A 27923-nucleotide genomic window follows, 5' to 3' on the forward strand; every position below is an offset into this window, starting at 1 on the left:
GCGAGGGCTGAATCCAGCCCTGCGCTATGCAGGTCTACGAGGACAGGAAAAGGATATAGATAGCTTCTTCCCCAGTACAACCAGCAGAGCATGAAGGGACAGGACCAACGGACATACCAGCCCAGGCACCATGTCCCGCAGGGGGCCATGCTTTTCTGGCCGGGGTGTGTCCAGCCGTCCAATCACACATGCTGTGATCAGCGGGGGGCACTGGCATTTCACTCTTGCTGGGAGCAGCAGCAAAGTGCTCGGCCTGGGCCTGCCCTGCGGAATCCTGGCCTGGCTGGCAGGAGTCACTTTCACAGTACATGCACTGGGGATGTATCTCTAGTCCCACTTCCTGCTCCTCCCAGAGCAGGACCCAACCCAGAGACAGCTGGAGGGTTTCCTGGTTCCTACCTGTTCTTGAGCAGCTCCCTCAATTCTTCATTTGGATCCCCAGTTTAGCATCTCCTAATGCCCAGGGGTCCTGGGTCACTCAAGTGTTTAATTAAAGTTTGGCTGATTGGTTTAATGGGCTATTTGCTCTGGCCCATTAGCCCTTCTGTAACTGGGGTCCTGGACCTTTGGGTCAGGGTGCTCAGCGCTTCGTTGATCGTAGGGAATGTGGAGTTTCTGGACCCTGGCTGCGTTTGCGTTTCTGTACTGATGGAACGGAATAGTTTATAACATTCTCAAATGGCCCGAAAAGCAAAACCAGCTGTTGGAGTCATAATGAACTCGCTGGCTTCGCTCAGCAGCGACATTCCTCTGACAGCCGATCATCGCTGCGCTTAACCGATACTCCGGAGGTGTCACGTCACTTACCGGGGAATGACTAAAAAGGCTCTGGGGAGATCTGGCTGCACAGGCAAGGTTGACACAAACGGAGAGCTGGGTTCAAACCGGGGACAATCGTGTCCCAGCTGAGACAGGCCCCGGTGGTCTCATTCTAGTCTCGATGGTCATTTGGTCCACACTGCAAAATCACCCTCCAGTTTGGCATAGCATAGCCTTTGCTTAGGACAGGAGTGTTGGCAGAAAGATGGAAGTTCTGGGCCGGGGATGGCGGGGGAAAAGTCTGCTGCTCAGTGCCTGCCATTTGTCTCTGTTATTAGCCCCCCACTCTCATGAGCACCAAAATACACTTACAAAGAGAAGAGGGAGTTACATTCTGCTCTCCTTTAGACTGGTGTAAATCCAAAGTAATGGATTGACTCTGGTATAACAGTGAGCAGAATTTGAGCCGTTTTAATTACTATATAGACACTGGGGAAACTAAGGAACCAGAACACTTAGGAAGTTTGAGTATGAGAGTGCAGAGCCAGGAATAGAAGCCAGGATTCCTGGTCCCTGCTTTAGCCATTAGGGAATTCTGCCTAAATATAATGCAAGGTACAATGGCTCTTTGGATGTTCCCCCTTACTCTCTCTCTAACATAGGAATTTAACTCTGAAGCAGCTTTCAGGTTAGAATTCCCAGTTGGCGTTTGTCTGGTGCTATGCGAACATTCCCAGTCTCCAGGAGACGGCATTGCTTTGAACTCTGCTTCAAAGGGAAGTCCCCCACAGCACGGTATGTCTCAGGGCTTTGCTATCTATCCTTCAGCAGGATTTATCTAACCCCCCGACTCTTGCAAACAAATATTTCCTTCTCTTTTTTCGGGGGGAGGGAGGGAGAGAGCATTGACCCAATTATTCAGGCTCTAGAAAAACGTTCCATGTACAAACTCTATTTCCCTTCCCTGCTTGGAAGACGAGCAACTGGAATCGACAAGCTGCTGCGCCCAGAAATGGAATGGATTTCTGGCTTTTGCGCTGTGTTCTTAGTTATTTATTTTGTTTTATTTAAAAGAAAATTCATTCTTCGGCATTGCAAATTCCTTCCACTCCATAAATTATACCACTTGGCAGGGCCGGGCTGCTTCACCCGTTAGCCGTCTGGAGCCGGAGCAGTGCAGTGCATGTCTAAAGCGACCAGAAAAGCTCGCTCGGCTCTCATGCAGAGGCACCTGGGGCTCTCCTTGCTGCTCCCTGGACTCGCCCTCTTTGCTAGACAGGAGCAGTGCAGTGATAATCGGTAAGAGTCACTAACAGCATGTTTGCTTCCCTGGAAAGGCTTGGGAACGTTAAACATGAGCACATGTTAAAGAACGATTATTAATGCCTTGTGCAGCAGAGAGGGCGGATGCTCTAGTGATTAGAGAGTTGGCCAGACTCTCGGGGGAGCAGGGTTCACTTCCTGGTTCTGCTGTCTAGGCCCTGCCTGACTTTGCTCGCATCACTGAATCTCGCTGTGACTCAGTTCCCGCTCTATTAATTGGGATTAATAATCCTTAGGATCATACGTTCCTAAAGGCAGGGGCTGTCTCTTACCATGGGTGTGCACAGTCCTCAGCCCCGTGGGTCCTGATCTCAACTGGGAGCCTCCAAGCTCAGACGAAGAGAGAAATAATAATCGCCACGTCCAGAGGGGTGTGTGGTGTTAATTTAGATGGAATCAAGGGGCCCAAGGTGTTAATGTGAGCCTATGACCCTGCCACCGTCCAACATGAAACAGGGTCAGGGTTTGATATCCAGAGACCTCAGCCTGCTTAGCAGCATGGCAATCACCACTAATTGTCCATGGAAACCTTTCATTAAAGACCCAGAGAAGAAGGAAAGACGGTTAATGCATTTGAAATGTACCGTATTGAATAGGGAAAAGGAACGTTCCTTGTTCCCTTTTCCGGTAGCTGAAGGGAGCTCTTAGAAAGGGACCGCCCGTGTCTGACAGTCGGAGATGGTGACAGAGATGGTGATAACTGTCCTTGTGGGGGAAAGAGAAGAAGTTAGTTGAGGGGTTTGGAGCGGTTGTTGCTGTTATAGTCCGATCCGGCTTCTTGAAGACAAAACAAGCCAAACTCGTACTAGGAGGAAAGGAGAAGAATCAGACAGACAGAAAAAGCACCTCTGTTGACTTTCACTTGCAGTCTCACTGCTGGGAAAAAACAGGCACCGTGCGTGCATGGTCTTACCAACCACTCCAAGACCTGGCGAACCATAATTGCTTTTATCGGCCTCTCTGGTCACAGGCTGACAGCAGTGTTGCAAAATGTGGCCAGCTAAGCCAGACTCTTATTACACAGAAGGGGTGTGGCGGGAGATGTGGAGGGGGGTAGCAGCCATGGTGGTGAAGCTTGCTCCGTCCCCTTCTTTCAATCAACCCATGTTGCAGTAGCCCCCTCTGCCCATCCGTCTCTGCTTATTTCCCCCCAAAGGTCTCTTCTTGTTAAGAGCCCCAAAAGGGAGTGATGGTGGAGTGGTCCTGTCCCTTATTATGTTGTTCACCAATTAGACGTAATTTCCAGCACCCCGGTTTTGGGTCACTGAGTTCTAGTCCCACACGTCTCTCGTTTACCAGGCATGAGCTTTACGCAGCCCTTAAATTATAGCAGGAGGCCTTTTAGTTTGGACTCATTCAGTCTCCCTGATCCCCTTTTTGCACCTTTTCCATCAGCATGTGCGGTTATTGTGACACTCCATAAACTTGCTCCCAGGGAAGGTAAATCTGTTGGCCCAACAGGGGCAGTGCGTTTGCTTTGGGGCTTTAGTTCGTCCCTTCATGGAAATGAGGTGAGCCAGCGCTGGAGCCAGTTCCAACGTGACGAGAGGCTGTTCGGAGGTGGGGCTAGCGTCAGGCCTCTCTCTAACGGGACCCCTTTCATCGAAAAGGCTCCCACTGGACGTTACAGCCTGTATCTATGGGGCTCACTCATTCCTCACTGAAATGCAGCCATTTCTGGGGTGGAAATGGCTGCCGTTCTGTGCCCCGATGCACAACAGCATTTAAAAGAGGGTGTGAAGAATAACGTCTCTCCTTCCCCACACTGGGGCACGTTTAGGTTCCAAAGCCGTTACCGAAAAGGATTTACCTTTGAACCGGGCACCACCCTGTCCGTGTTCTGCTTTGCTCCGGACACGTGGGCGCTACCATTTTATTCTGCTTTGCTTTCTCTCGCCAACGCCAGATCCAAACCTAGGCAGGGGCCATAACGTGATCAACGTCATCATCCCCGAGAGCCGGGTGCATTTCTTCCAGCAGCTGGGCTACATCCTGGCAACCCTGCTCCTCTTCCTCATCCTCCTCATCATCGTGGTGCTCGTTACCCGCAAACACCGGAGGAGAGGTAAGCGCCTGGCCGGCAGGGAAAGGGCACCAATGGGAAAGTCTCCAGGGGTGTTACCCGGCTTAAGGACCCAGCACTTGCTGCTGAGCATCGTGCTGAAGGCAATGGGGCTCGTGGTGGGTTTGCAGGAATGGGCCTGAAGAGAGACCATTCAGTGAGATGGGTGTGATAGTCATCAGAGCATGGGGCGGTCACACGCCCCCCTCCGAACCTTTAAACTGCCCCCACACACACACACACACAATCAACAGTTACACGTTGCCTCTGCCCAAACTGCGTAAAACCCAATGAACCACCTAGGGGCGAAGTGAGGTGTAGTTGGTGTCTTCGGCCTTGTGTGGACCCTATGCCATGGGTGACTCTCCCCCTGCAGAAGGAGATACGTGCCTACAGACATGACTCTAACAGAAATAGCCACGTACACTATGGCGAGCAGGGGTAGGGGGCAGTGTCGGCCTCCTCAGTGGTGCTCTTGGATTGCCAGTCTTTGTGTGGGGTAGGGACCCAAACACCAGGGGACCAGATTGTGATCTCAGTGTCACTGCTGTAAATCCAGAGCCACTCCACTCACTTTAATGGAGTTACACTGGGTTCACCTCAGTGTCAAATGAGAACAGAATCTGGGCCAAGGTCGTCCTAAGGAGAAGAGGACCCCTGAGATCATAGTTCCATCCAAGGCAGGGTGAAGAAATCTAACCTGATACCCACCTTTTGGAAAGGTCACAGACCTAATGGCTGTAGCCTGGTATCTGTGGCCCACGATAGACACAGTTCTCAATGGCTGTCCTGTCTTACCTGGGCGGATGTACCATGGACCTAGTGAGTGCAGCGGCATGGGGCAGGGAGTGACCCCCGAAAAGTCCATGGCTGAAATACCAGAGGAAGACGTGACAAATAAAGAAGACCAAAGCTTTTGGTTGCCAGTCATCTGCTGGTCTGGGAAGGGTGGAACAACAGGTGAAGATTTAGGAACAAAACATGACTGGTCAGTGGGTTGGGAGAAGGGGTAGCTGGGATGGCGTCCTGGGGCAATGGAGCTGGGATGCACACGGGCGGGCACGTGGTTGGGCTGTGAAAGCCAGGCCCACGGTGAGCCGTCCTCTCAGCCCCAGTCCGAGGGTTGGGTAGAATGGCGTCATTGCTCCTGCTCACTGCGTGTCTCTTTCCCCATCTAGGCTACGAGTACAACGTGAAGAAATACGAAGAGTAAGTAGGAATCCCCGATCTGTAGTAAATGAGCACTGAACAAAGCGAAAGGCTCCATCTTGAAGAATATGGGCCCAGATTCTCAGTGCTGTCATGTGCTGTAATGCCACCAGGGCTGTCCACCGGCCGACGGTGTCTCTGTGAAGTGCATAGTCATGCAACAAGCATGTTGATTGACAGGCTTTATTCACTGCCTTCCCGCTGATTCTCCTGCAGCTCACTCCCTAATAATGGCCATTGCTATGTGCTTGGTGCTGTACACAAAAATTGGGATCCCCATCCCTGGTGAGCAGCTTGAACCCTACCAAAATGGGCAAGCGGTCGTTGGAGCACTGGGTCAGTAGCTGGATTTCCTCTGCTTACACGCTAGGAACTGAGCCTCAAAATAAACAGCGCTTCATTAAAGATACCCCCAGGAGTTCATGTTAAAGGCACAAAGTGCACAGGTTTGGGGCAAACACTGCTGCGGTTGTCCTGGACACACGCCTGTGCCTAAGCCCCCTTCAACTTTCTTTGCATCTTGGTCCCATTTCTGGGACTTGTGCTTCTCCGTTTATTTCTCTGTAAGGAAGAGACCTTTGGCTGACATGCTTTAGGAGAGGATGGTGCCTCTTCCCTTGGCCAGAGAGAGCGAGAGAGGTGGTGACATTCCCCTGACTTCAGTGGGAGACGTGATTCCCTTGTGTGAGACCATTTTGTCGTGTGTTCACTTTCTTTATGAGAAAAGTCTGATAGAATGTATTAGGGATTTTATTACCTGTATTACGGCAACACCTCAAGGTCCTGACTGAGATCATAGCCCCATTGTGCTAGGTACTGTACTTACATATAGTAAGAAACCATCCCTGACCCAGAGATCTTACAGTCTGCATAGACAGAGAAAGGGTGGGAGGAAAAACGAGGCACAGCAAGGCCAAGTGACTTGCAGAAGGTCACAGAGCAGGTCAGTGGAGATACGTCTACATTTCACACTAAGCTTGGGCTCTGACTCAGGTTTGAACTCAAGCCCCCTTTCCGTCCAGACATAAATCAGTCTGCCTCGGGCCAGCAAGCACGCAGGACCCAGGTCCTAGGACCCTGCTAGGGGTGTGAGTCAGAGCCCTGTGTCTTGGGTCCAAGCCCTGTCATTCTGTAGTGTGGACTCAGCTCAAGGCTCAGACCCGAGTCAGACGGTCAGCATTGTGCAGTATGGAAGCATTAGCACAGCTGTGAGACCTGAGTCTGGCAATCGTAAGCCCAGGTTTACAATGCAGTGTGGACACTCAAGCATGGGCTTGGAAACACCAAGTCCACAAGCCCAGGTCCCACAAACCTGGGTTTACAATGCAGTGTAAACATACCCTGGCAGAGCCAGGATTAGTGCCCAGGTCTCCTGACTCGCAATGCTGTGCTCTATCTCCTAGATCACACTGCCTCCAGTGCAACCAATAAGGTTCTGTAGACATTTGGTAGGGTTCTACAGAAGATACCCTACAACCTCTAGTATTTAATAGCGAATGAGCTCCTTGGTCAGGGTTTTCCTACCATCCTAAAGGTGTACAACGTTTTTGATTAAATTCTCTGGAATGGTCACCCAAAAATCTATTGTGACGTTCCCCTCTGGTGTTATCCAGACTGGTGATCTGCTAGGCCACTCCAATCCTTGACTCTGGGAGCCAGCCTTACCCTGCTCTGCTGTGAGAACCCCCACTCCTGGGCTGTTCACGCACAGCCTCTGGCATGTCAGCTGCTCCCAGCTACTTGCAGGCGAATGACACTAGCCAATATCTCCCGTCCCAGAAACAACCCTAGGAACCTCCGTCTTGCAGTGTCCAGTTACGTCCGCTGGACGCTGCAAGCTTATAGGAGTTCATCAATTTAACAAAGAAATTGATATGCACCAGGCTTGTTCTCCCAAGGGGAGTCTCTGTCATCCTTCAAACCGAACACACTGCTTCAGGTAGAATAAACAAACAGATTTATTAACTATAAAGATAGATTGTAAGTAATTATAAGTCAAATCACAACAAGTCGGATTTGGTCAAATGAACTAAAAGCAAAACGCATTCTAAACTGATCTTAACACTTTAAAAGTCCTTACAAACTTAGATGCTTCTTTTATCATGTCCTTTCTTCCCTCCTTTCTCCCCCCCCCTCCGCCTTCAGAGTCAGGTGAGCATTACCTCATCGCAGTCCCATACTGCCCGAAGGAAGGGGGTGACTCCCTCGAGGGTCTAACAGATTCTTTTGTTGCTGCATGAGCCAGTGTCCATTGTTCCTGTGAGGCTGGGCTGGGTTTGTCCCATCCATGCCCTGATGAGGTGTGAACTGACTCTCTGTTCTTGGAGAGTTTTTGCCTGGGCTTGCTTTAAGCCATGAGGATACGTTTTCAGCCTCATAACTATATACATGAAATTATAACCTGTAACCTTACTATAACATCACTGTAACAATTACTAAAACATCACTAAAACAACCATGCTCAGGGCCTCACGAGCCTTCCGAAGACACCCAACATGACAAACTTGGCATTGGATCCCACACAATCATTTTATAAAGATGAACATGGGGGTGTAGGGTGTCCCCCCGAGGTATAGAGCGTCACACCTATAGAAAAGGTTACCATTGCCTATGAAATCTCCTTGGGCTTTTCCATCTGGGTTACACCTAAAGGAAAGTGTGATGAAAGAGAACAGTTAAAACTTAGGGATTCTGGTCTTTATTGTTAAAGGATAAATCTTCAAAGCAGTGGGTGATGATTTAATCACAGCGCTCCCCTTAGCTTTAATGTGCGTGGTACAGCAGCAATCCCGCAATACACTGCTCTGAAATTCCCCCCTCTGAAGATCAGGAATTGGCTGGAATGTTGGGCGCAGAGGTGATGGGAAAGAGGTGAGAGAAATGGGGAACAACCTGCAAAAATGAAGAGAGTTAAAGGAACCAAGTGTAGAAAATATCTGGCAAATTGTGATATTTTTTTTCTCGTTCCCTTTGTCAGGAAGGACATGAATCTCAAAGAGTTTTCAGTTGACACAACCGACCTGACCCAGTACAAAAGCGAAGACATAAGGCTGGGTATGTGTTGAATCAGCAGGATGTTTCCTGCAGCAGTTCTCAACCCTTGGATCAAAACGAATTACGACTGAGATTTCCCAAGCCATCTAAAGGATTTGGTTGGTTGTCCGATTTCTCATTCATTTCTGCGGGAGTTGTCCATCCACAATCTGTAGGCAGCTTTGGAAATCTCAGCCCACAAACCTGAAACTTGGGCCAAGTTTGCCAAAAATGTTGGACTGAACCTGGGGGCTTGGGTGACTGGGAGTTTTGGGATGAGCTGGGGGCTGATTTATGGGTTTGGGGAAAACCGGGCAAAACTCTTTACTTTCCCTTTGAACTTTTGGGCTTCTTTGAACCCTGCAGCTCATAGCAAAATGGACAGGAATGCGAAGCCATGTGACGCAAAAACAGGACAAAAATTTGCACAACATTCTGTGAAGGGGTGTTATAAGGATGATCATCACGAAGCCACTTCTCTAGGGTCTACCATCAAAGAGTCTTGAAGCACTTGGTCATTAACCCCATGTTACAGATGGGCAAATTGAGGCACAGACCAACTAAATAACGTGTCCAGTGCTACGCAGTGAGTCATTGGGAGAGATAGAAATAGAATCCCAAAATCCAGCCTCTGAGGTCCCTGCTCTAACCACTTGACCTTGCTCCCCTCCCAGAAGAGGGTATGAACAGCAGTTGACTGATTTGGAGAAAGAGGAAGGTCATGAGCCAGCCCCATTCCCTGCCTCCCATCTTCCACTGTAGCAAATTTTATTCAGTCCATTGCAATCAGGTCCTCCCTGGATGCTGCAAACCACCATGCTGAGACATGGGCTTCTTCTTTGGAACTGCAGGAGGCAAAAGGACCCCGAGGAATATCCTAGGAGGTGAAGTTGGGAGTGGCTGATTCTTGGGTCCCTACAGTATAGAAGACTAAAACCAGTGTTGGATCTCATGGTCAGAGCCCTGCAGCGTGGGGCCCGGGTCACTAGCTGGAGGATTCTCTGCACCTTGAAGTCTCTAAACCATGATTTGAGGACTTCAATGGCTCAGACATAGGTTAGGGGTTTGTTGCGGGAGTGGGTGGGTGAGATTCTGTGGCCTGCGTTGTGCAGGAGGTCAGACTAGACAATCATAGTGGTCCCTTCTGACCTTAAAGTCTATGACTCTATGCTGAAGTAAAGGGATGCAAGCCAGGCTCAGTGATGGCTTACATAAGGGTCACTGCATGGATGTGTGGGCATAGCCGGGGGATCCCGTAACAAAGCTGAAGAGGGATCCTCCTTCTTTTTACAGGAGCTTGAAATGGAAGCCTGGAGTTCCTGGTCTGGGTGGTTAATCAGGTCCTCCTCCCAGACGAGGTCCTTCTCATTGTTCAAGCTTGGGGAAGATTGCATTTAAAGTTATCCTGTTCCTCTTTGGTGTACCAAGCTGAGCATAGGGGGCCAAACTCACCCCCAGCGTGTCTCAGGGTATGTCAGTGGACTCACTGGTACCTCAGGGAAGAATTTGGCCCTTTCTCTGTTTTGTTCTATGCAGTCCAAATAAAGGCCTACCCATAGTCTATCCTCTGGAGGGAGGGACTGCTTGGAGAATCATGGGGTACAGAGTCAGAGGCTGAGCTTCAGAGATCCCAAGATGGGCCCCAGAAAAATAGAAGGCATGTGAAATGCAGCAACAGAGAATAGAGGCGTTCCCCGGGGGCAGAGGATGGGATATAATTCTGTGCGGGGGGTGGGGCAGGCTGCACCAGGTGGCTTCCTACAACTCTGATAAAATCCTGCTGAGGGCCAGCATCTTCTGAGAGTTTTCCTAGGAGCAAAATTCTTTAAATAACGACATCAGGAAAGGCCCCCGGGTGCCCTTCACCCAGCTAATCCAGAGCATCTCGCTACAGACCTAAGCAATCCGTGGCTGTTACTGAAGGCAACACGCTGAAGTATTCAGACTTGATCCGTGCCAGTGAAGTGATTAAGCTGGGGAAACATGTTTCCTCCCTGCCAGTATCTGAGTAGTTCTGCAAATATGACCAATCTGGAGATGCACCTAGTGCCCGTCAGGAACAATCTCACATCCCTCTAATCGGAAAAGCATAGCTTTCTTTTAACAGTCTGTTGGAGGCTGGCCTCTGAATTGTGTTCTTTCCTCACGCAGATTTCAAAAACAACATCCTGAAGGAGCGGGCTGAGCAGGCCAAGAGCTTCCCAGCAAAGATCATCGATTTAGACAAAGGTACTGATGACCCACTCCACCCACTAAATGCTGGGTTGGATGCTCTTTATTGTGGGGGTTAGGGGGAGGCAGGGAGCATGGTGCTAAGATTGCAGCAGCCCAAGCCACAGATGAAGGGGGAATGTCCAAACAGCCCGACACGTGGCCGCTGGAATGAGGAGTTGGTTCTGCTCATGTTCTCTCATCATGCAGCCACAAGTGACAAGTGGTGATTAGGAGCCTTAAAAACTCTTGGCAGCAGATGAGGAGAATTTTCTTCCCACTCCAGTATGTCACAGAGCTAGAATAGTTTATTCCAGTCTTTTAAATAGTACTTTCCCCAGCTCCTCCTAGCAGAAATGTGCTCCCATGGAGGTTAGGAATGACCCCTCTCTGGAAGAAAATACCATGGACTAATTTAGTTATGGACATCATCCACTTGATTCAAAGCAAGCAAACAAACCCCCCAGGAGTCAGAATCTTCTCTCCTGCAATGCCACTGAAATCAACAAAGTTACACTGGTGTAAAACCGGTGCCAGTGAGAAGGGAATCAGGCCCGGGCCTCCTGTAATTCAGCTTTATAACTTTATTAGCACCGTGATCACATCAGTTACCCTGGAGCTGCAAGTGTTGCCATGCTACTGCCTAGATTCTGCAGAGCATCTCATTTAAATAGCTTGGGACCAGTCTGGATCCCATCTGTGAAAGGACCATACCAGGTCACTGAAAGAAGCAGAGTCCATGGGGAGTTGCTAGCAAATGAAGGAGACATTTTGCGCTCCCTAGTAAAATGATTATGCGTAATTTGGAACAATGGAATATTCCCTGTATAAAGACGGGGAGAGTTTTCCCAAAGGGAACCTGGCTCTGCTTCTGTTTGAATCAGATCATGCGGGTGGCTGTCATGAAGCATGGAGATGAAATTATACGAGAGAAGGTACCCCCCAGAAAAAGAGGTGGATGGAAAGCTCCCAAATCCTCCCCCTCCCGCCTAGGTCTGGATGAGGCTGTGAGTCCCTGTCTCAGAGTAGGGAAAAAGTTCTGTTCACTCTTGAGTGCCTCACACTCACGCATGCGTTTATCCTCCTCATTCTCCTGCGAGTAGAATGGGGTGACATTTTTCAACTGAAACTTTTTTTCAGTGCAAAATGCAGATTCGGCGACACCAAAACATGTGGCAAATTCACGTCAATTTTGGTGAAGAGCTTTGATTGAAAAAAACCCTAATAGAGAGATAAATTCTGAAAAAAATCAAAATGTTTTGTTTGACCTGAGATGATTCTTTTTTCTTCTTATTATTTTTCAAGTCACCAGAAATTTAGAAAAAATTCAGTTTTGAGTCAATCTGACATTTTTGTTTGAATTGCCAATGAGCGGAAACATCTGGCTCAACCAGCGAAGTGGGGAAATGATGTTATTCCCATCTGGGGATCTGTGCCCTGGGAGGAGGGAATTTAACTCAGGTGTTCTAAGCAGCACTCAGGTGCCTTAATACAAGACCCTCCTTTCAGCTGAGGCATTTCCATCACAACATGCACACGCATACCCCAGCTTCAGCTGGGTCTCAGAAAGAGGATTTTTACCAGACGGGCAGGCTGTGAGCACCCTGCTGCACATCTGTATATATCACAGTGGCTTGATTTGCGTGATTTTGAATGAGTCTGCAAACGCTAACCTCCGCCCCCTCCTGTGCTTTCAGATTTCAGGAAGGAATACTGTAAATGAAGACATTTGGAAGCTGCTGGCTGGACCAGAAGCTGCAATTAAAAATAGACGAGATGCATTCCTTATTACAACATCCTTCCAGTTACCGTAGAGCTTTCATTTAGACTTTCTTCCCGTTGGGCGCCAAGGTGTGTGCAGCTGCATACAAAAAGGTTTAGATTGGCTGTGTGATCTTGGAGATGGTTTTTGGTGGCTTCTTTTTCCCCTTTCCTGTTTATTTTTCCTTCCCTTTTCTGGATTTTTTTTGTTCTTTTGCATCAATGTTTTTTTTCAGCTGACCCAGAAGATGTTTAGCTTTAACTTAACAGCATTAAATAAACCCCACCTGCACCATGACCCTGAGCCATCCATATGTCAGGTACTTTTCCGTGCAATGTGTTTAACAGCGAATAAGACAGGGTCTGTTTTTGATCTCCCGTATGCTGACGTAAATCAGGAGGAACAGTCATGACACTTAGCACTTTCCATAGTCAAGATGTGGTATCAATGTTAGCTAATCCATCCTCATGCCCTGCCAGGAGGGTGAGTAAATATTATCATCCTCCTCCAGGTGTGGAAACTGAGGTATATAAGTGCAGAAACTTGTCTGTGATTTTGCAGAGGATAAGTGGCAGCACCAGGATTAGATCCTAGATGCTGTGGACACCTAGCTCTGTCTTATTCCTCTCAGCCACCCTGCCTGATTTTTTTATTATTATTTTAAATGTATAGACCAAATCCAACCTTGGCATGAGCAGGTACAGCTTCCTTTGAAGTCAATGCATTATGTTGTTGGAAAAACAGTGTAAGTTAGATCAGAACTAGAAATCTTACTATGAACAAGGCAAAATTCTTGGATCCGTCGGGTGGTTCTCTGCTGCATGTCCTGCATTTGCCAGGTGGGTCCTACTCATCCAGTGAAGTGCAGACCTAACTCCACCCTATAGGTCTCTTAGCTGCAGGATGGATCAGGGAGGAGAATTTTTCACTATGGACCAAACCCAGCCCCAAGCACAACTCCCACTGACGTAAAGAGAGGCAGTATGCTGGGGGTGAACGGAGACCTTAGGTTAGCAACTGAGATCAAACTCAATCGGGGACAGTTCCTCAGATCTGTCACCTAAAAAGAATGGCTCAGGTGTGGGAATCTCCCTCACATCCTCTGCAATGAAGACTCATGCAAACAATTCATTGATCTTCTCCACAATGGCCTTGTCTTCCTTGAGTGCTCTTTCAGCACCTTGATCATCCAGTTGATGATTTGGCTGGCATTTCAAATTCTCCACCATCGGTTTCCTATTGGTAAATTATCATCATAGAGCTGCTCTGGGGAGCATTCTTTGTTTTTCCATAAGACTTGGAAGGTCCCAGTGAAGGAGGAACAGATTCAGAAGGGCTACAGGATGTGTATGTCAACAAACTCTCAAAACAGGCTACAGGGCCATTTCAGGGTGCTAATTCTTAGGCAGGAAGGTTGAGGAGGGAAAGGAAACAGGATCAGTTCTGTGGATGTTGACTTGATGTTTGGAAGTAGGGGACGTAGGCTGAGAAGCCCTTTGCAAATAAATAGCCTGTTGGGCTGGTATTTCAGGTTTAAAACTGAATCTCTTTCTGAGTCAACTCTTTGCACGTTGGAAATCACAGGGTGGATTCTGCCGTAGTTCGGTTTCCATTATCTCCTCACTGGCAGAGGCTGAATTCTGGAGATGCCTGGCTGCAGCAAGAATGCATTTCAGGCCAAATTTGGGCCTGGAGTAAGCAACTCAACTGCTGTCGAGTTGCATCCATTTACACCAAAGCTGAATTTAGTTCTTCAAGCTCCATCAGAGGGATCATGGATGGTGCCCAGCCAATCTTGTCACAATGCCGGGGGGCCCTCATACATACTTAGAAGCCAGGATGAGAGGCTTTTATACCTAAAGGAGTGTGTAAAGGAAAATGGTGCATCATGAGTACCCACGTAGGCTCTGATTTCTCGCTGATGGTGGGCATCTCCTTACAGAAGAATCATTTTCTATGGGAGAGTGCTACTTTAATGTAGCCTCTTAGGGCAACATTAGCTAAAGAGCAGACGTGAAAAAATACTGGTGCGACATAATAGGGTAATTCTTTAACCTCCAGTTATTCTGGACCCCTCTAGAGATCCAAGGGCCCCATATAGAGATCCTGTGATTTTTGAGAAACTTCCCTTATCCTCACTTAGTCCCGTTGCCTGCAAGCTGCTCGGTGAAGGCAGACCCCTGATCCCGCGGGACACAGCTGGTAGGATCAGGGCCCTAGGTTCCACTAGTTGCCCGGCCTCAGAAAGCAGAGAGCCATTCTTGGCTTGCATTTTGCGGGGCTTGATTGAAATCCAGCCCACATCTCTGCAGGTGCAGGAGGAAGCACTGGTTATTCAATCAGGACGGCACAGTCTCAAGCAATCAGCATTAATGTGTGTCTCTCTCTTTCTCTTTCATGTCTGTGAGTCAAAGGTTGGACCTTGAACTTGCCAGTTCAAATTGCTTAGTGCAGCTTATATAGACACAGGCTAGAAATGGGGTCACTTACTCATAAGCTCCAGAGGAGTTTAAATATTTCATTTGTCTTCTAGGCTGCAAAATAGCTTAAGGGGAAAAAATTAACATGTTTTCTGAACTAGGCACAGGGTTTTGAGAGCTCCCCATCTTTGCTTTGATCTCCAGTGTGAATGTGGGTAGCAGTCGAGCCTGGGGTGTGTGTAACCCTACATTGCTCGAGGTGGTACTGTGCCCGCCTAGCAAGCAAATGAATCAGTAACTCAGAAGAGGTGTTTGTGTGTGACTCCGTGCAGACTCCTGTGACGTCTGTGGGTGGAATTTTGCTTGTGCCGTGTATCGTGGTTGCATCTCTGCACATGCAGATACTCAAAGCAAACTGCGTTTCTCACAGTCCACGTGGTGCAGCTGACTTGAGTTTCAGCCTGGGTCCAAAGCTGGCTGAGAAGAATTACACAAAAACTTGGCCAGGGAAAATTATGCCCGGCAGTTGTTAGACGTCCCTCACTGTCCAGGCCACTTTAAGAAAAAACAAATGAAGGGCCAGGCTGGACGTCTCGCCAGACAGCACAGGAACAAAGGATTTGCCATAATGGATCAGGCCATTGTCTGGTAACCTGCCTCAGGCACTACCTGGTGCTTCAAAAGAAGGTGCAATTCCCTGGCCAATTGCACTGTGCTGCACATGGAGGGACAAAATTCCTCCTTTATCTCTGGCCTGCCACGGGAAGATCTGAGGTTGTCATGCTGGCAGGGTCTAGGAGCACTCAGGAGAGCAACCCCTTCCTTTCCGCGTGCGTGGTAAGAGAGGTGATGGTTCTTGAAGGAATCATGTCCCGACAGAGACCTTACTGTGATGTTTCCACTGCCAGCTCCTTGGGGCAGGGACCATATCTGGTCCAGAGCCAGGCACACCACTGATAGTAAAACATAAATAGTAAAACATAAAAAGTTCCCAGGCCGTGGTGGGGCGGGGGGAGGAGATTTTATAAAGAGGGTCTCTTGGAGGACTGCACCCTCTCAAAGGAAAACCGACTGAAATGGCAGCATTAAAGACTGGCACATCAAGTGTCCTGTATAGATCTGAACAGGTTTAGTGCAAGGTTGGTTTTTGCTAATCAGTAAGAAAATCAAGCCGGACAGGGCATGCATTGCTGCCCTACTACAGGGACACGTGCCAGGTGTGTGATTTACCAGGTCAAAGGCCAGAGGTAAAGCGATCCAGGCAAGACTACAGGACAATCTGGTTAGTGTTTTCGTAGCACTGTTCAATCACTAAGTGGAGTCAGCAGGGGGAGGTTCTTGTGTTTGATGGTGTAGAGGAGTGATGAGAGGGCAGACAGCTCTCAGCTCTGACACCACTGAGCAGCCCATTAGCTGTAGCTCCTTTGCATGTTTGCTCTTGTATATTGTTGGTCTTTCCCCTTGGCCTGAAGGAATATAGCTGTTCTCTCTGCAGCTCGGTTTTCTCATCAGTGTATGGGGATAATAATTCCTCGCTCACAGAGGAGCAATTCATTAATATTTGTAAAGCACTTTGAGAACCTTACATGCATGTCTCTATAGCAGTGCAAAAAAAAAAGACTGCACTGAGCAGATGCTGCATTTAATCTTTAGCAGACATGTTTCCCTTTTGATGTATGGACTGTTGTCAAGCTTTGCACCCTTCTAGTTTCCTTTGATTCCTGAGAAACACATTTCACTATAATAATAATAATAATAATAATAAAACCCCTTAATATTTGTCTGCTGATTGCTTCCCCTGTTCTGAAGCAAGTTGATGGCAGAAAATGCAAAGTGCCTGGTAGGGTAGTTAAGATTTTATAGACTGTAATCTTTTGTTTGGAAACAAGGCAACAGTTTACATCGGTGACCTTAAAAAGGGGTTACGTTAAATGCCAGCTGGTCCCAGATTGGCTCGGCTCTTTGGAAGCAAACATTTTCCAGAGAGCTTTGTGTAGCAACAGGGCCTTTATTTTTAATTCTTGAAATCAGTATTATCTGGTGCTGGTGGTTTTGACTTTGGAACAGTGAAAGCATGATCCTTTCCTTGTGATTTATGTTCTCCGCTTGGATAGGAAAGCTGCCAGAAAGTTCATTTTATTGGATTTGCATTCCCACTGATTGAGTCCTTTTGGCCGTTTTTCCTCCCAAGTGCAATTGTTCATAAGTGAATGATTGTTATTGTTAACAGTTCTATAGGCTATCGGACCTGCAATGACTTCTCCTCCTTTTTTAGCAGCATAGTCATTTGGCACCGAAGAGAAAGACAGAGAGAAAACCTAGGATTAGTTTAATGAAGATGACATTGTCATGATCTTAATTGGACATAAACAGTAGGGAGTCATTTCTGTAGGCAGGAAAGTGGGTACAGAGAAAAAAACGAAGGCACCTACGTGGACTCAGTGATTTGGAAAAGATAAAAAAAGAATAGCTCTTGTGTTTCAGTGTCTGGGCAGAAAATTATCCTCAGCATGAGCTGGTGAGATCTTAATTGAAGCCTGAACTTGACTAGAAGCTTGCGAGATGGTGTGATTTGATGCAGCTGCGCAATCCTTATACCGGTGCTAAAACAACAGGGATTATGTTAGTCTCCAACTTAGATATTTCGCCAGAAATCAGACAGCTGCTCTTGTTGCTGGGAATTGGCATATAGATATATATTTTGGTAATTAGAAGCTTGCTAATTACAGTGGAGCTCCAGCTAGATGAGAACCTGCCTGGCAGGTGTGATGCTATAACCCAGTCTTTATGTGGGGCTTGCCTGGGTTGCAGGCAGCAGGTAGGATGCACCTGAATGACACAGAGTGAAGCAAAAAGTGTTTCTTGCCCCAGTATCTGAGTGGTTGGGCGTGTGTTAAAATTCAAATGGCAGAGGCCAAGTGCTGCTTCCCAGATGACACTGGAACTTGAAGCAAAGACAGAGTCAGTTTCTCAGCTGATGTAAATCAGTAAGCTCTGGTGCTACACCAGTTTACGTCAGCTAATGATCTGACCCACAACAGTTCGTTCAAGGAAATTAGAATAATTTTGGTTTGATGGTTTGTCCCGCAAAACATGCTGCAAGAGATTTTGCCCGTGGAAAGAAAACTCCTGGCGAGCACCGGAAAAGCTGTAAAGTTTTTTTTTAGTTGATCATTTTATACCATTTAGGATTTTTTATTTTAAAAAACTCCCTGATGAAATAGTCATTGCAACGTAGAGAAGTGTCTTTAAGTCTTTAATGTAAAACCCAGAAGGTGTTAGCAGTGACACACCATGCTTCTGGTTTGAGGACTATGCTGGGTAATTAACCATAGGAACGCCTTCCCGAGAGACGTGGTGGATTCTCTGTCACCTAAAGTCTGTAAATCAAAAGGGGATGCTTGCTAAAAGATACGCTCCGGCTCAGCCAGAAATTCTGGGCTTGATGCAGAAATTAGTGGGTCAGGTTCTCTAGTTTGTGTTACACAGGAGGTCAGATTGGGTGATCATAACAGTCCCCTCTGGCCTTAAAAGCTATGAATCCTCTGCTAGGGCCTGGTGCTGCGCTTGGCTTTTTCTGAGGTGCATTTGGAACATTTTGTTTTTTATTTCTAATGTGCAGCCCTCCCGCTTTTACTTATTTGAAGTTAGACATGGGTACATCAGCCAAAAAATCTGTTAATAAAATTAGAGTAATATGTGCAATAGAAAATGCCTCCTAAATTATATATGGGGCTACATTTTTCTGTTACAGCTCTGCAACCCTATAATAATAATAATAATTAATACCAAGGAACCCTTCCGCCCAAGATCTCAAAGTGCTTTACAAAGGTGTGTGAGTAGAAATGTCTTTAGGTCTCAGGTGGAGAAACTGAGGCACACAGTGATTTGTATCGACTTGTCCAAAGATACACAAGAGATCAGTAGCAGAGCTAGGACTAGGACACACATCTGCTTTTCAGCTGTGTGCACTAGCCACTGAACTGTGCTGCCTCTCCAGACTGAGAGGAGAGTTTGGCCCATAAAGCTGGTTTGACGCTGTGTTGTAATATACTTCATTTCCATACTATCATTGTTGCTTTATTGTCATCATTTATCAGCCCATTGTGTAACTCTCCTGACATGTAAGAAATAAAGAAGAATGTAATTGGTTTTCAAATGCAGTTGGTTTTATTTCTTGCTCTTTGAGACGCCCTCTGAGAAGCAGCCGCATGTTCCTTCTTCCATCTATGCAGCACCTTCCACCTCAGAGTGCTCCAAAATGCTCAACAAAGTGTGGCCCCAATCCTGCATGCTCCCAGTGCATGGAACTCCCCTTGACTTTGGTAAGAGTTCCCCACGGGGAGGGCTCATCAAACTGGGTCTGTAAGGCCCAAATCCTACAGTCTATATGCAAAACCTCCCATTGACTTCCCAAGAAGTTGCATATAAGGACTGCAGGATCAGACCTTCTACTGCATATACAGATCACACCACCACGGAGGGTTTAGCAGTTCACGGTAACGATGCACAATGCTGTAGGACAGGAAGAGAAGGAAGACACCATAGCCCATTGAAACTGCAGGGGTGGGGGACGTTGGGCACGGTGACAGGATAGCAGCGTTATTATTACGTTGTTAGAATATTCAGGACTCTAGCATTGGCAGACAGAGAGGCAAAGAATTGGCCTTTAGTAGGGGGTAAGGAATCTGCCCCCTCCACCTGCTGCCAGGAGTTTAAACTTCATGCCACTTGGTGCACATTTAGTCAATTCCTCCTACCTGGAATTCCTGCTGGACTTAAATACCCGCCAAGCCCCCCAAGTCCATTCTGCTCTTGGAGAGCCACCAAACTGCTGATCAATATTCCAGCAAGAGTGACAGAGTTTTTCCCAGGACAGAGTGGAAACCGCCGATGTTACCCTGTTGCATGGACAGTCCAGTCCCTGGCAAAGAAAGAGGGAGATCAAAGAATTTAGCATGGGAGAAAAGCAGGAGGTGATACAGTATAAATAGCCAGAGGTGGATTGAGGAGCATGTCCAGTCTCCCTGGCTCTCGCCAATGCTTAGTGTCTCACCTGCATGGAATACATATTAAAAACAATCCATTGTCATTCCATGACACCTCTTACCCGAGGGCAAATCGGCCTGCACTGCCTCCTTCACTCTCCCAACTGGCCAAAATAAACAAGGTTAAAGAGGGGGCTAGTGATGAGCTGAAGGGCCCCTCCATCCCCTTTCTGACAGCAGATTGAAAGGAAAGTTGGGGTGATGTCCCTGCCTCTGATGGCGTTACCCCCCTTGTCTGGGTGTTGCTCAATCAGCCCTGCTAAGATAGGGCTCCCAAAAACACGCGTGACAATCAACCCTTTGCCTTTGGAGTGCCCCAGGTTGCACCAAGCATCAGGAACCTTCCGTTTCGTTGGCTGAGATGAATTCAGGGCCCACAAGCACACAGTGTGTCCATGCTGGTCGGTCCCATTTTTAAGCTGCAGCGCATGTTCCTCACTGCAGCATCTAAGGGGAAGCAGGGCTGGCCATCCTGAGCCGACAGATGGCTTCTAGCAGCTGAGCTCATCCCCTGACCACCCCCCCCGGGAAGGAATCGAACTTGAGACCATTTTTTAGATTGAAAACTAGCTCCTCACCTTATTTTTTCTTCTAAAAGCCTCGCGCAAACTGCAGGGCCGGGCCACAGAAAATGCTTTCAAATTATACCGCAACTGCTGGAGGCCAAAGACACCAGCAATTTGATTTCTCCCATTAGTGCTAGATGGGAAATGTGGCGCCGTGTTTCCAAAGGGCCTCCGACAGTGCAACGGCAAAGTCTGCTGCAGGCATGTCTGTTTGCACACACATGACACCCACATTTACATGTGCTCCAAGGGCAAGTGACCAGCCACCAACCAAAAGGGAGAATTTTCCCCATACACAAATCGGGCAGCTGGCAGAGGTGGGTGTGTTCACCAAACCCCTTGGAGAACATGGTCCTAATGCCTAGCCGGGGCCAATCCTGGGCCACACAATGCTCTGGGCCACAGGGAACAAAGTGTCCAGAAACCTGCACAGAGGAAAAGGGGAGCAAGCACTGCGGTGTGGGGTGGGGAGACACAGATGGGAGGGAGAGGTGAAATAAAGAGCAAAACTAGACTATGATTCACTCTTTCCTAAATGGACATAACACAGGCCCTTGCCCAAGTTCCCAAACTTCGGTGCTTCGCAGAGAGCTGGCTAGAACACAGGTTTCATCCCACTGGATTGCAGAGCCATTGGCCATTATCCTTGAAAACTCATGGCGATTGGGGTAGGTCCCGGATGACTGGAAAAAGGCTAATGTAGTGCCCATCTTTAAAAAAGGGAAGAAGGAGGATCCGGGGTCAGTCTCACCTTAGTTCCTGGAAAAATCATGGAGCAGGTCCTCAAGGAATCAATTTTGAAGCACTTCGAGGAGAGGAAAGTGATCAGGAACAGTCAGCATGCATTCACCAAGGGCAAGTCATGTCTGACTAACCTGATTGCCTTCTATGATGAAATAACTGGCTCTGTGAATGAGGGAAAGCAGTGAACGTGTTATTCTTTGACTTTAGCAAAGCTTTTGATATGGTCTCCCACAGTATTCTTGCCAGCAAGTTAAAGAAGTATGGGCTGGATGAATGGACTATAAGGTGGATAGAAAGCTGCCTAGATCATCAGGCTCAACGGGTAGTGATCAATGGCTCCATGTCTAGTTGGCAGCTGGTTTCAAGCGGAGTGCCCCAAGGGTCGGTCCTGGGACCGGTTTTGTTCAATATCTTCATTAATGATCTGGAGGATGGCGCGGATTGCACCCTCAGCAAGTTTGCAGATGACACTAAACTCAGAGGAGTGGTAGATAGGCTAGAGGGTAGGGACAGGATACAGAGGGACCTAGACAAATTAGAGGATTGGGCCAAAAGAAATCTGATGAGGTTCAACAAGGACAAGTGCAGAGTCCTGCACTTAGGATGGAAGAATCCCATGCACTGCTACAGGCTGGGGACCGAGTGGCTAGGCAGCAGTTCTGCAGAAAAGGACCTGGGGATTACAGTGAGCGAGATGCTGGATATGAGTCAACAGTGTGCCCTTGTTGCCAAGAAGGCTAACGGCATTTTGGACTGTATAAGTAGGAGCATTGCCAGCAGATCGAGGGACATGATCATTCCCCTCTATTTGGTATTGGTGAGACCTCATCTGGAGTACTGTGTCCAGTTTTGGGCCCCACACTACAAGAAGGATATGGAAAAATTGGAAAGAGTCCAGCGGAGGGCAACAAAAATGATTAGGGGGCTGGAGCACATGACTTATGAGGAGAGGCTGAGGAAACTGGGATTATCTAGTCTGCAGAAAAGAAGAATGAGGGGGGATTTGATAGCTGCTTTCAACTACCTGAAAGGGGGTTCCAAAGAGGATGGATCTAGACTGTTCTCAGTGGTAGCAGATGACAGAAGGAGGAGCAATGGTCTCAAGTTGCAGTGGGGGAGGTCTAGGTTGGATATTAGGAAACACTATTTCACTAGAAGGGTGGTGAAGCACTGGAATGGGTTACCTAGGGAGGTGGTGGAATCTCCTTCCTTAGAGGTTTTTAAGGTCAGGCTTGATAAAGCCCTGGCTGGGATGATTTAGTTGGGGATTGGTCCTGCTTTGAGCAGGGGGTTGGACTAGATGACCTCCTGAGGTCCCTTCCAACCTTGATATTCTATGATTCTATGATCTGTGGAGGCAGGGAACTTAATATAGGACTTGCATTTGAGGCTCCCATCTAAAACAATCAAGAGGAGGAAAAATGGCACTTTATCAAAACGAACTTGATCCCACTTGCTGCTTTGATGACTTGCCTCCATGTTCCAGCCTGATGTCCCTTCACAAGCAAAACTTCCAGCAACTTCAAAGGGAGACTTTTCTGCATAAGAGCTGCAGGTTCAGGCATTTGACCAGCAAAGAGATGGGCTGGGTTTTGTTTTTCCAGCTGCTGTCAGTATTTCCAACCCATCTGGCTTATAGAACTCAAACGACATCCTTTCCCATTCAGACTTCATCACTCAGATGTTATCTGGCAGGCCATGGCAGTTTAAAATAGTGATGTATGCAGGCTTTCAGCAGCACTACAGAGCACTAGATAAGATGTAAAACTGGGGTCTGGGTCACTTTTGATTATCAAGTTAGTAAAGATCTCATAAAACCTTTCGCAAGATCTGGGGAATTACCTGTAGGACTCTGGCCAAATTCGGCCACCTTAAATTATGCTCTACAGCTTCAATTCAATCTGGGATTTTTCTTCATATCCTCTAAATTGTTTGTAGTGTTATGAGCTGTTAAACAGCTGCCACATTCCACCTCAGAGGTGGCTGCACTTCAGTGATGGGAGCACCTTTGTAATGTAGGTTTCAGAGTAGCAGCCGTGTTAGTCTGTATCCGCAAAAAGAACAGGAGGACTTATGGCACCTTAGAGACTAACGAATTGATTTGAGCATAAGCTTTCGTGGGCTACAGCCCACTTCATCGGATGTAGGTAATCATCATTCTCTAAAAGCATCCGGCTTTCACTTTGGGTTTGCTGTTGCTGGGATGCACTGGAGGGTAGTTCAGGCTCATGGCCTGTTCGTTTTTTGACCAGCATAGGAGGCAATTAGTGCTGACTACGGCGCTGGGTTTTGTGCCCCACAAAACACTTCCCATGGAGTCACTGATGCCCATCAGATGGGAACAGCATCATTACAGACCTGGGCTGGAGACGGCTCTAGCCCATCTCCAGTCCCACAGCGTCTATTTACATTCATAGGGGAACTATGCACTTGCCCCAGCAGAGTTTACTAACTTTTTCCACTGGAAGTGTCTTGTTTCTTTTAACCAGTCCCACAGGAGTTCAGACGCCAGGTGCTGCCTGGGCTGAGGTATCAAGCGTTGTTTATTTATTTATTATTTTGGCCTGTAAAGTACATTTTGTCTCATTCCTACAGGCCGCACGGCGGGCACGGACCTGCAGCTGGAAAGCCCCGCAGGGTAAGTATGTACATTCCCTGAAATGCCTTTGAAAAATGCCCAGTATCAGGTGTCACTGTAGCCTGTTTGTTTTCTAAACCTGCTGCAGCCAAAAGCAACAAGGCGCTTTGCTGGAAGCCGGGGAGCGGATTTGCTGCACTGCAATGCCTTTGCCACCCTCTGGTGGCGGATGGGTTTACTGCCATGGGAGCCTCGCCCGAGCTGAGTTCTGCAATGACCTGTCAGCCCCTCAGGGAGGAAATAGACTCACAGGGCCAGATACTCGGGTGGTGTATATTGATTTCAATGGCAATTTATACTATCTGAGGAGCAGGCCATTGCTTCTTAATTTTAGATAAATCCAGATGTGTGGGCCATACACGACCTGTCTTTCCTTTGTAAAAAGCTCCTAGGACAATTTCCATGGCTAGCTGCCAACTCCCATTTTTGGATGACAGGAAACATTTACAGCCTCTATGAACTGGAGTTAAAACACTGCAAGTGAGCCGTCAAACTGCCTCCATCCCCCCGAGAGGAGAAGAGCGTGTGCACATCATTACACCTGCCCTTTCCTACTACACTCAGAAAATCTATTAGTGCCCAGTACAATTAAACCTCGTTAGATGGGGTCACTTAAAACGTGTGGCGAAGAGCAGTGGCTTGCTTGGCGGTTCGCACACATAGCTGCACTCACAGATAGAGGTGACTACTCCCAAACTTTTATATGTCCTTCCAATGTAAATGGCCAACATTTCCCTCTCCCTTTCTCCTCTGCCACCAGTGACTCATGTGAATAATGCTTAAGTGAAAAGCCTTCAATTACAGGAATGAGTAGTAAATATGAGTCATGCTGGCAAGACTCCATAACTTGGCAAATTGAGAAACGTTTCTCTCTAGGTCATTAGTGTGGATCCAGCCAGGATGGAGTCTCTGCCAGCTAGTTGGTGGCCTCAGTTCACTTCCTGATGGAGAAGCATCCATAGATGTGACACTCACTGGCCTCCTCATTGGCATTCTCAGCAGAGAGGCCAAAGGACTGAGTCTGAGCCTATAGGGTGGATAAGGAAAGTTGGCAAGGATTGTTGGGCATGGGGGTGTGGGAAGCTTCTACTGACACTGGCCCAGATGTTCCCATTCTGTTGATAAGCAGAAGTTTTCATTTTCTAGCTGGCAATCTGACCAAGGGTACTTTTATGATCTCATTGACATCACTGGCAACATGCCCATTGGCTGGCCCTTAGAGAACAAAGCAGGCTTGTTTTCTAAGGCGAAACTAACATCTAAGCTCCCAATGGAAGTTTTTGCTCAGTTCTTGACAGGTGTTTGTCTGAGGTGTCATTTGAGTGGCCGTTTGGTTCGTCTTCCCCTTGTGAATCTCATACCACAGGCAGGGGCAGAGTGACTTGGCTGCTCTGTCAAGAGATCAGGAGCCTTTCTCTTGGTACAGGACCAAAACTAAGTTTCCTGATCCTTGATAGGTTTCTAAACGGCAAATGTTCCATGCAAGGTGTGAAGGGCCCTCAAACATTTATTTGTCCCTTGGTAGTGTCTAGTGGCCCCAATCACAGATCAGGGCCCCGTTATACTAGGTACTGTGCACAGACCCAATGAAAAGACTGTTCCCATCCCCAAAGCATTTAGAGTCGAAATAAACACAGGATTCCCCTGCCAAAGGATCACCAGAGTGAGGGGAGATGCTTTTTCTCCTTTACCTGCAGAGATTTCTATAAACACCCCTGCAAGCTGGGAATGGGCCTGAGTCACACAGTTCCCTAAAACTCCAGGGTGTCCCAATCCTTGCTTTTCTTTCAGTCCCATTTCTAGTGCAAATGCTTAGTTAAAAAAGCACGACGTGCAGTAAGCCTGTGGAATTCAATGCCACAAGAGGCCATCATAAATACAACACAAAAGCCAGATTGTTTAAAAATGGGGTTGATAATTGAAGAGCCTTAAGAATGATTAAAGGAGTAGAAAACATGCCTGACAGGGACAGACTCAAAGAGCTCAATCCATTTAGTTTAACAAGGAGAAGGTTAAGGGGTGACTTGATTACAGTCCGTAAGTATCTGCCTGGGGAACCAATATTTGCCCTTCAGTCTAGCAGAGAAAGATCTAACGTGATCCAATGGCTGGAAGTTGAAGCTAGACAAATTCAGACAGGAAATAAGGTGCACAGGTGTAACAGTGAGGGTAATTAACCACGGGAACAATTTACCAAGGGTCGTGATTGTCATCAGACCTCACCGGTGTGGTGCTCTGCTCTGTTCAATGTTGATAACAGTCGGCTGCGTGCGTGTGTTCTCCCTGTGTGCTGGCCCGGCTCTGCAGATCGCTGGCACAGCCAACCCCGAGAGAACCCCCAATGACCACAGACTCTGATAAGGTACGAAGGCACCCGGCCAGGTTTATTGCCAAATGAAACACAGTCTCCAGCTCCCCGGATCAGATGTCTACAGATCTGCTAGTACATATATGCTCCCTGACAATGGACCGACTCAGTCAATGGCAGGACTCGCCACTGACCCCTAGGCCAGACAAGGCAACTCCTCAGGGTAAATTCTTATACACAGGTACAAACAAGTTACACCTCACTCCTGATGTATTGAGGTACAATCCCTCTACGTAGTAAGGTGCCGCCTCTCACCTTGTACATATTGGTTCGAACAAAACAACTCTATCCATCATATTACCCTTTTGCCCCGTCTTTAGGATGGGTCGGCCTGTTCCTTGTTATCTGTGTGGAATATGCAAGTATCGGAGTGTTCTGGTACCATCCTAGCATATGTTTATACCTCTAATGTCCAGTACCTTTTAGGTATGAATATTTTTGCAGCATCAGCCCTTTTCTTGCCAGCTTCCATGAGCAGGGACTGCCTCTGGCTCACAGTTTAACTTTGCTTTATGTTAGCAAAGTCTTGACCATTACTTTAGTTCAGGCCTTAGGCCTCATACCGGGCCTCTGATAGAAGGGTTTATGTTTCAGGGCCTCATCTTACCACAGAGATGCATTCTCCATCATGGGCAATTTTTAAACCAAGATTGGATGGTTTTCTGAAAGATCTGCTAAAGGAATTGTTTTGGGGAAGCCTGTGCTTCGAGGAGGTCAGACTAGATGATCCCAATGGTCCCTCCTGACCTTGGAATCTATGACTCTGTGAATTCTGTGGCCAGTAATGAAGGGTAGTGTCAATTGCTTAAAAAAAAAAAAAGGCTGATCAACGCTTATGCTTCAGGCATTCATCCCCTCCGGTAGGCTAACTCCCGCATCAAGTGGCTTGGCCTTTAATTTGACTTTCCTTTGAAATGTCAGGTACTGGATTCTGCAAGAAGCAAAATATTAGCCTTGGTGCCAGGGCCGGCTCCAGGCTTGGGGCGGCCACTCTGGAGTGGGGCGGCATGTCCAGCTATTCGGCGGCAATTCGGCGGACAGTCCCGCACTCCCGCTGGGAGCGAAGGACCTTCTGCCGAATTGCCACCACTGATCTCGATCGCGGCTTTTTTTTTTTTTTTTTTTTTTTTGCCGCTTGGGGCGGCAAAAACCCTGGAGCCGGCCCTGCTTGGTGCACCAATGGTTTACAAGTATGGCAAACCCCCTGTGCCTCACTATGTACCAAATACATTTCTTAATTGGATTAGCTAGTGGTTTAACTGTAACGTTCATCTGGGTTACGCCAAGCAGGCAGGGCATTATGGGCGGGACACAGGAATCCTTCTGTGAGTCATAAATCCAAGCTCCTCATCGCTATGCTGGCACGTAGCCATCTGACAATTATACAACTCATTCCATTTTTAGTTGTCAAAAGTGAAAGCAAATTGGCTAGAGCAGGGACAGGGCTCTGCAGACCCAATCTCTGTGTTAGCCCCTCCTTCGAGACTGAGAAATTCAGAAGGCCATTAAGTACCCACTAAAGAGACCAAAGTCTTGAATATTTATGTGGGGTTTTTATTATTTATTTAAAAGGTTGCAGAGGACTAGGTATCTCTGAAAAGCATAGCTCAGATTAGAGAACAAGCCCGCTGTAAGGAATCTTGTACATTCCTACCAAGTGATTCTAAAATGTGGGGAAACTGCTGTTTTTGTGGCATATTTTCTGTACCAAGCGCACCCCAAAATGTTATGTGACCCACACTGTATGTGTGTGTGAGTGAGAGAACTTGGATTCGTGAAC

The 27923-nt window shown here is 47.6% G+C and overlaps 1 protein-coding gene across 1 annotated transcript in view; it reads left to right on the forward strand.

Annotated features, from left to right (window-relative positions):
* The window catches only part of MXRA8 (matrix remodeling associated 8), a 36076-nt gene extending 20346 nt beyond the window's left edge, over window positions 1-15730 (forward strand). Inside the window, exons 6-10 of the mRNA XM_034753313.1 lie at window positions 3989-4147; window positions 5323-5353; window positions 8331-8407; window positions 10538-10615; window positions 12295-15730. Coding sequence (XP_034609204.1) covers window positions 3989-4147; window positions 5323-5353; window positions 8331-8407; window positions 10538-10615; window positions 12295-12320 — 371 coding nt within the window. The 3' untranslated portion in view covers window positions 12321-15730. The remainder of the gene's footprint in view (window positions 1-3988; window positions 4148-5322; window positions 5354-8330; window positions 8408-10537; window positions 10616-12294) is intronic.
* Window positions 15731-27923: the final 12193 nt, after the last annotated feature.

Source organism: Trachemys scripta, chromosome 19, assembly GCF_013100865.1.
Source record: "Trachemys scripta elegans isolate TJP31775 chromosome 19, CAS_Tse_1.0, whole genome shotgun sequence".
NCBI classification, from domain to species: Eukaryota; Metazoa; Chordata; order Testudines; family Emydidae; genus Trachemys; species Trachemys scripta.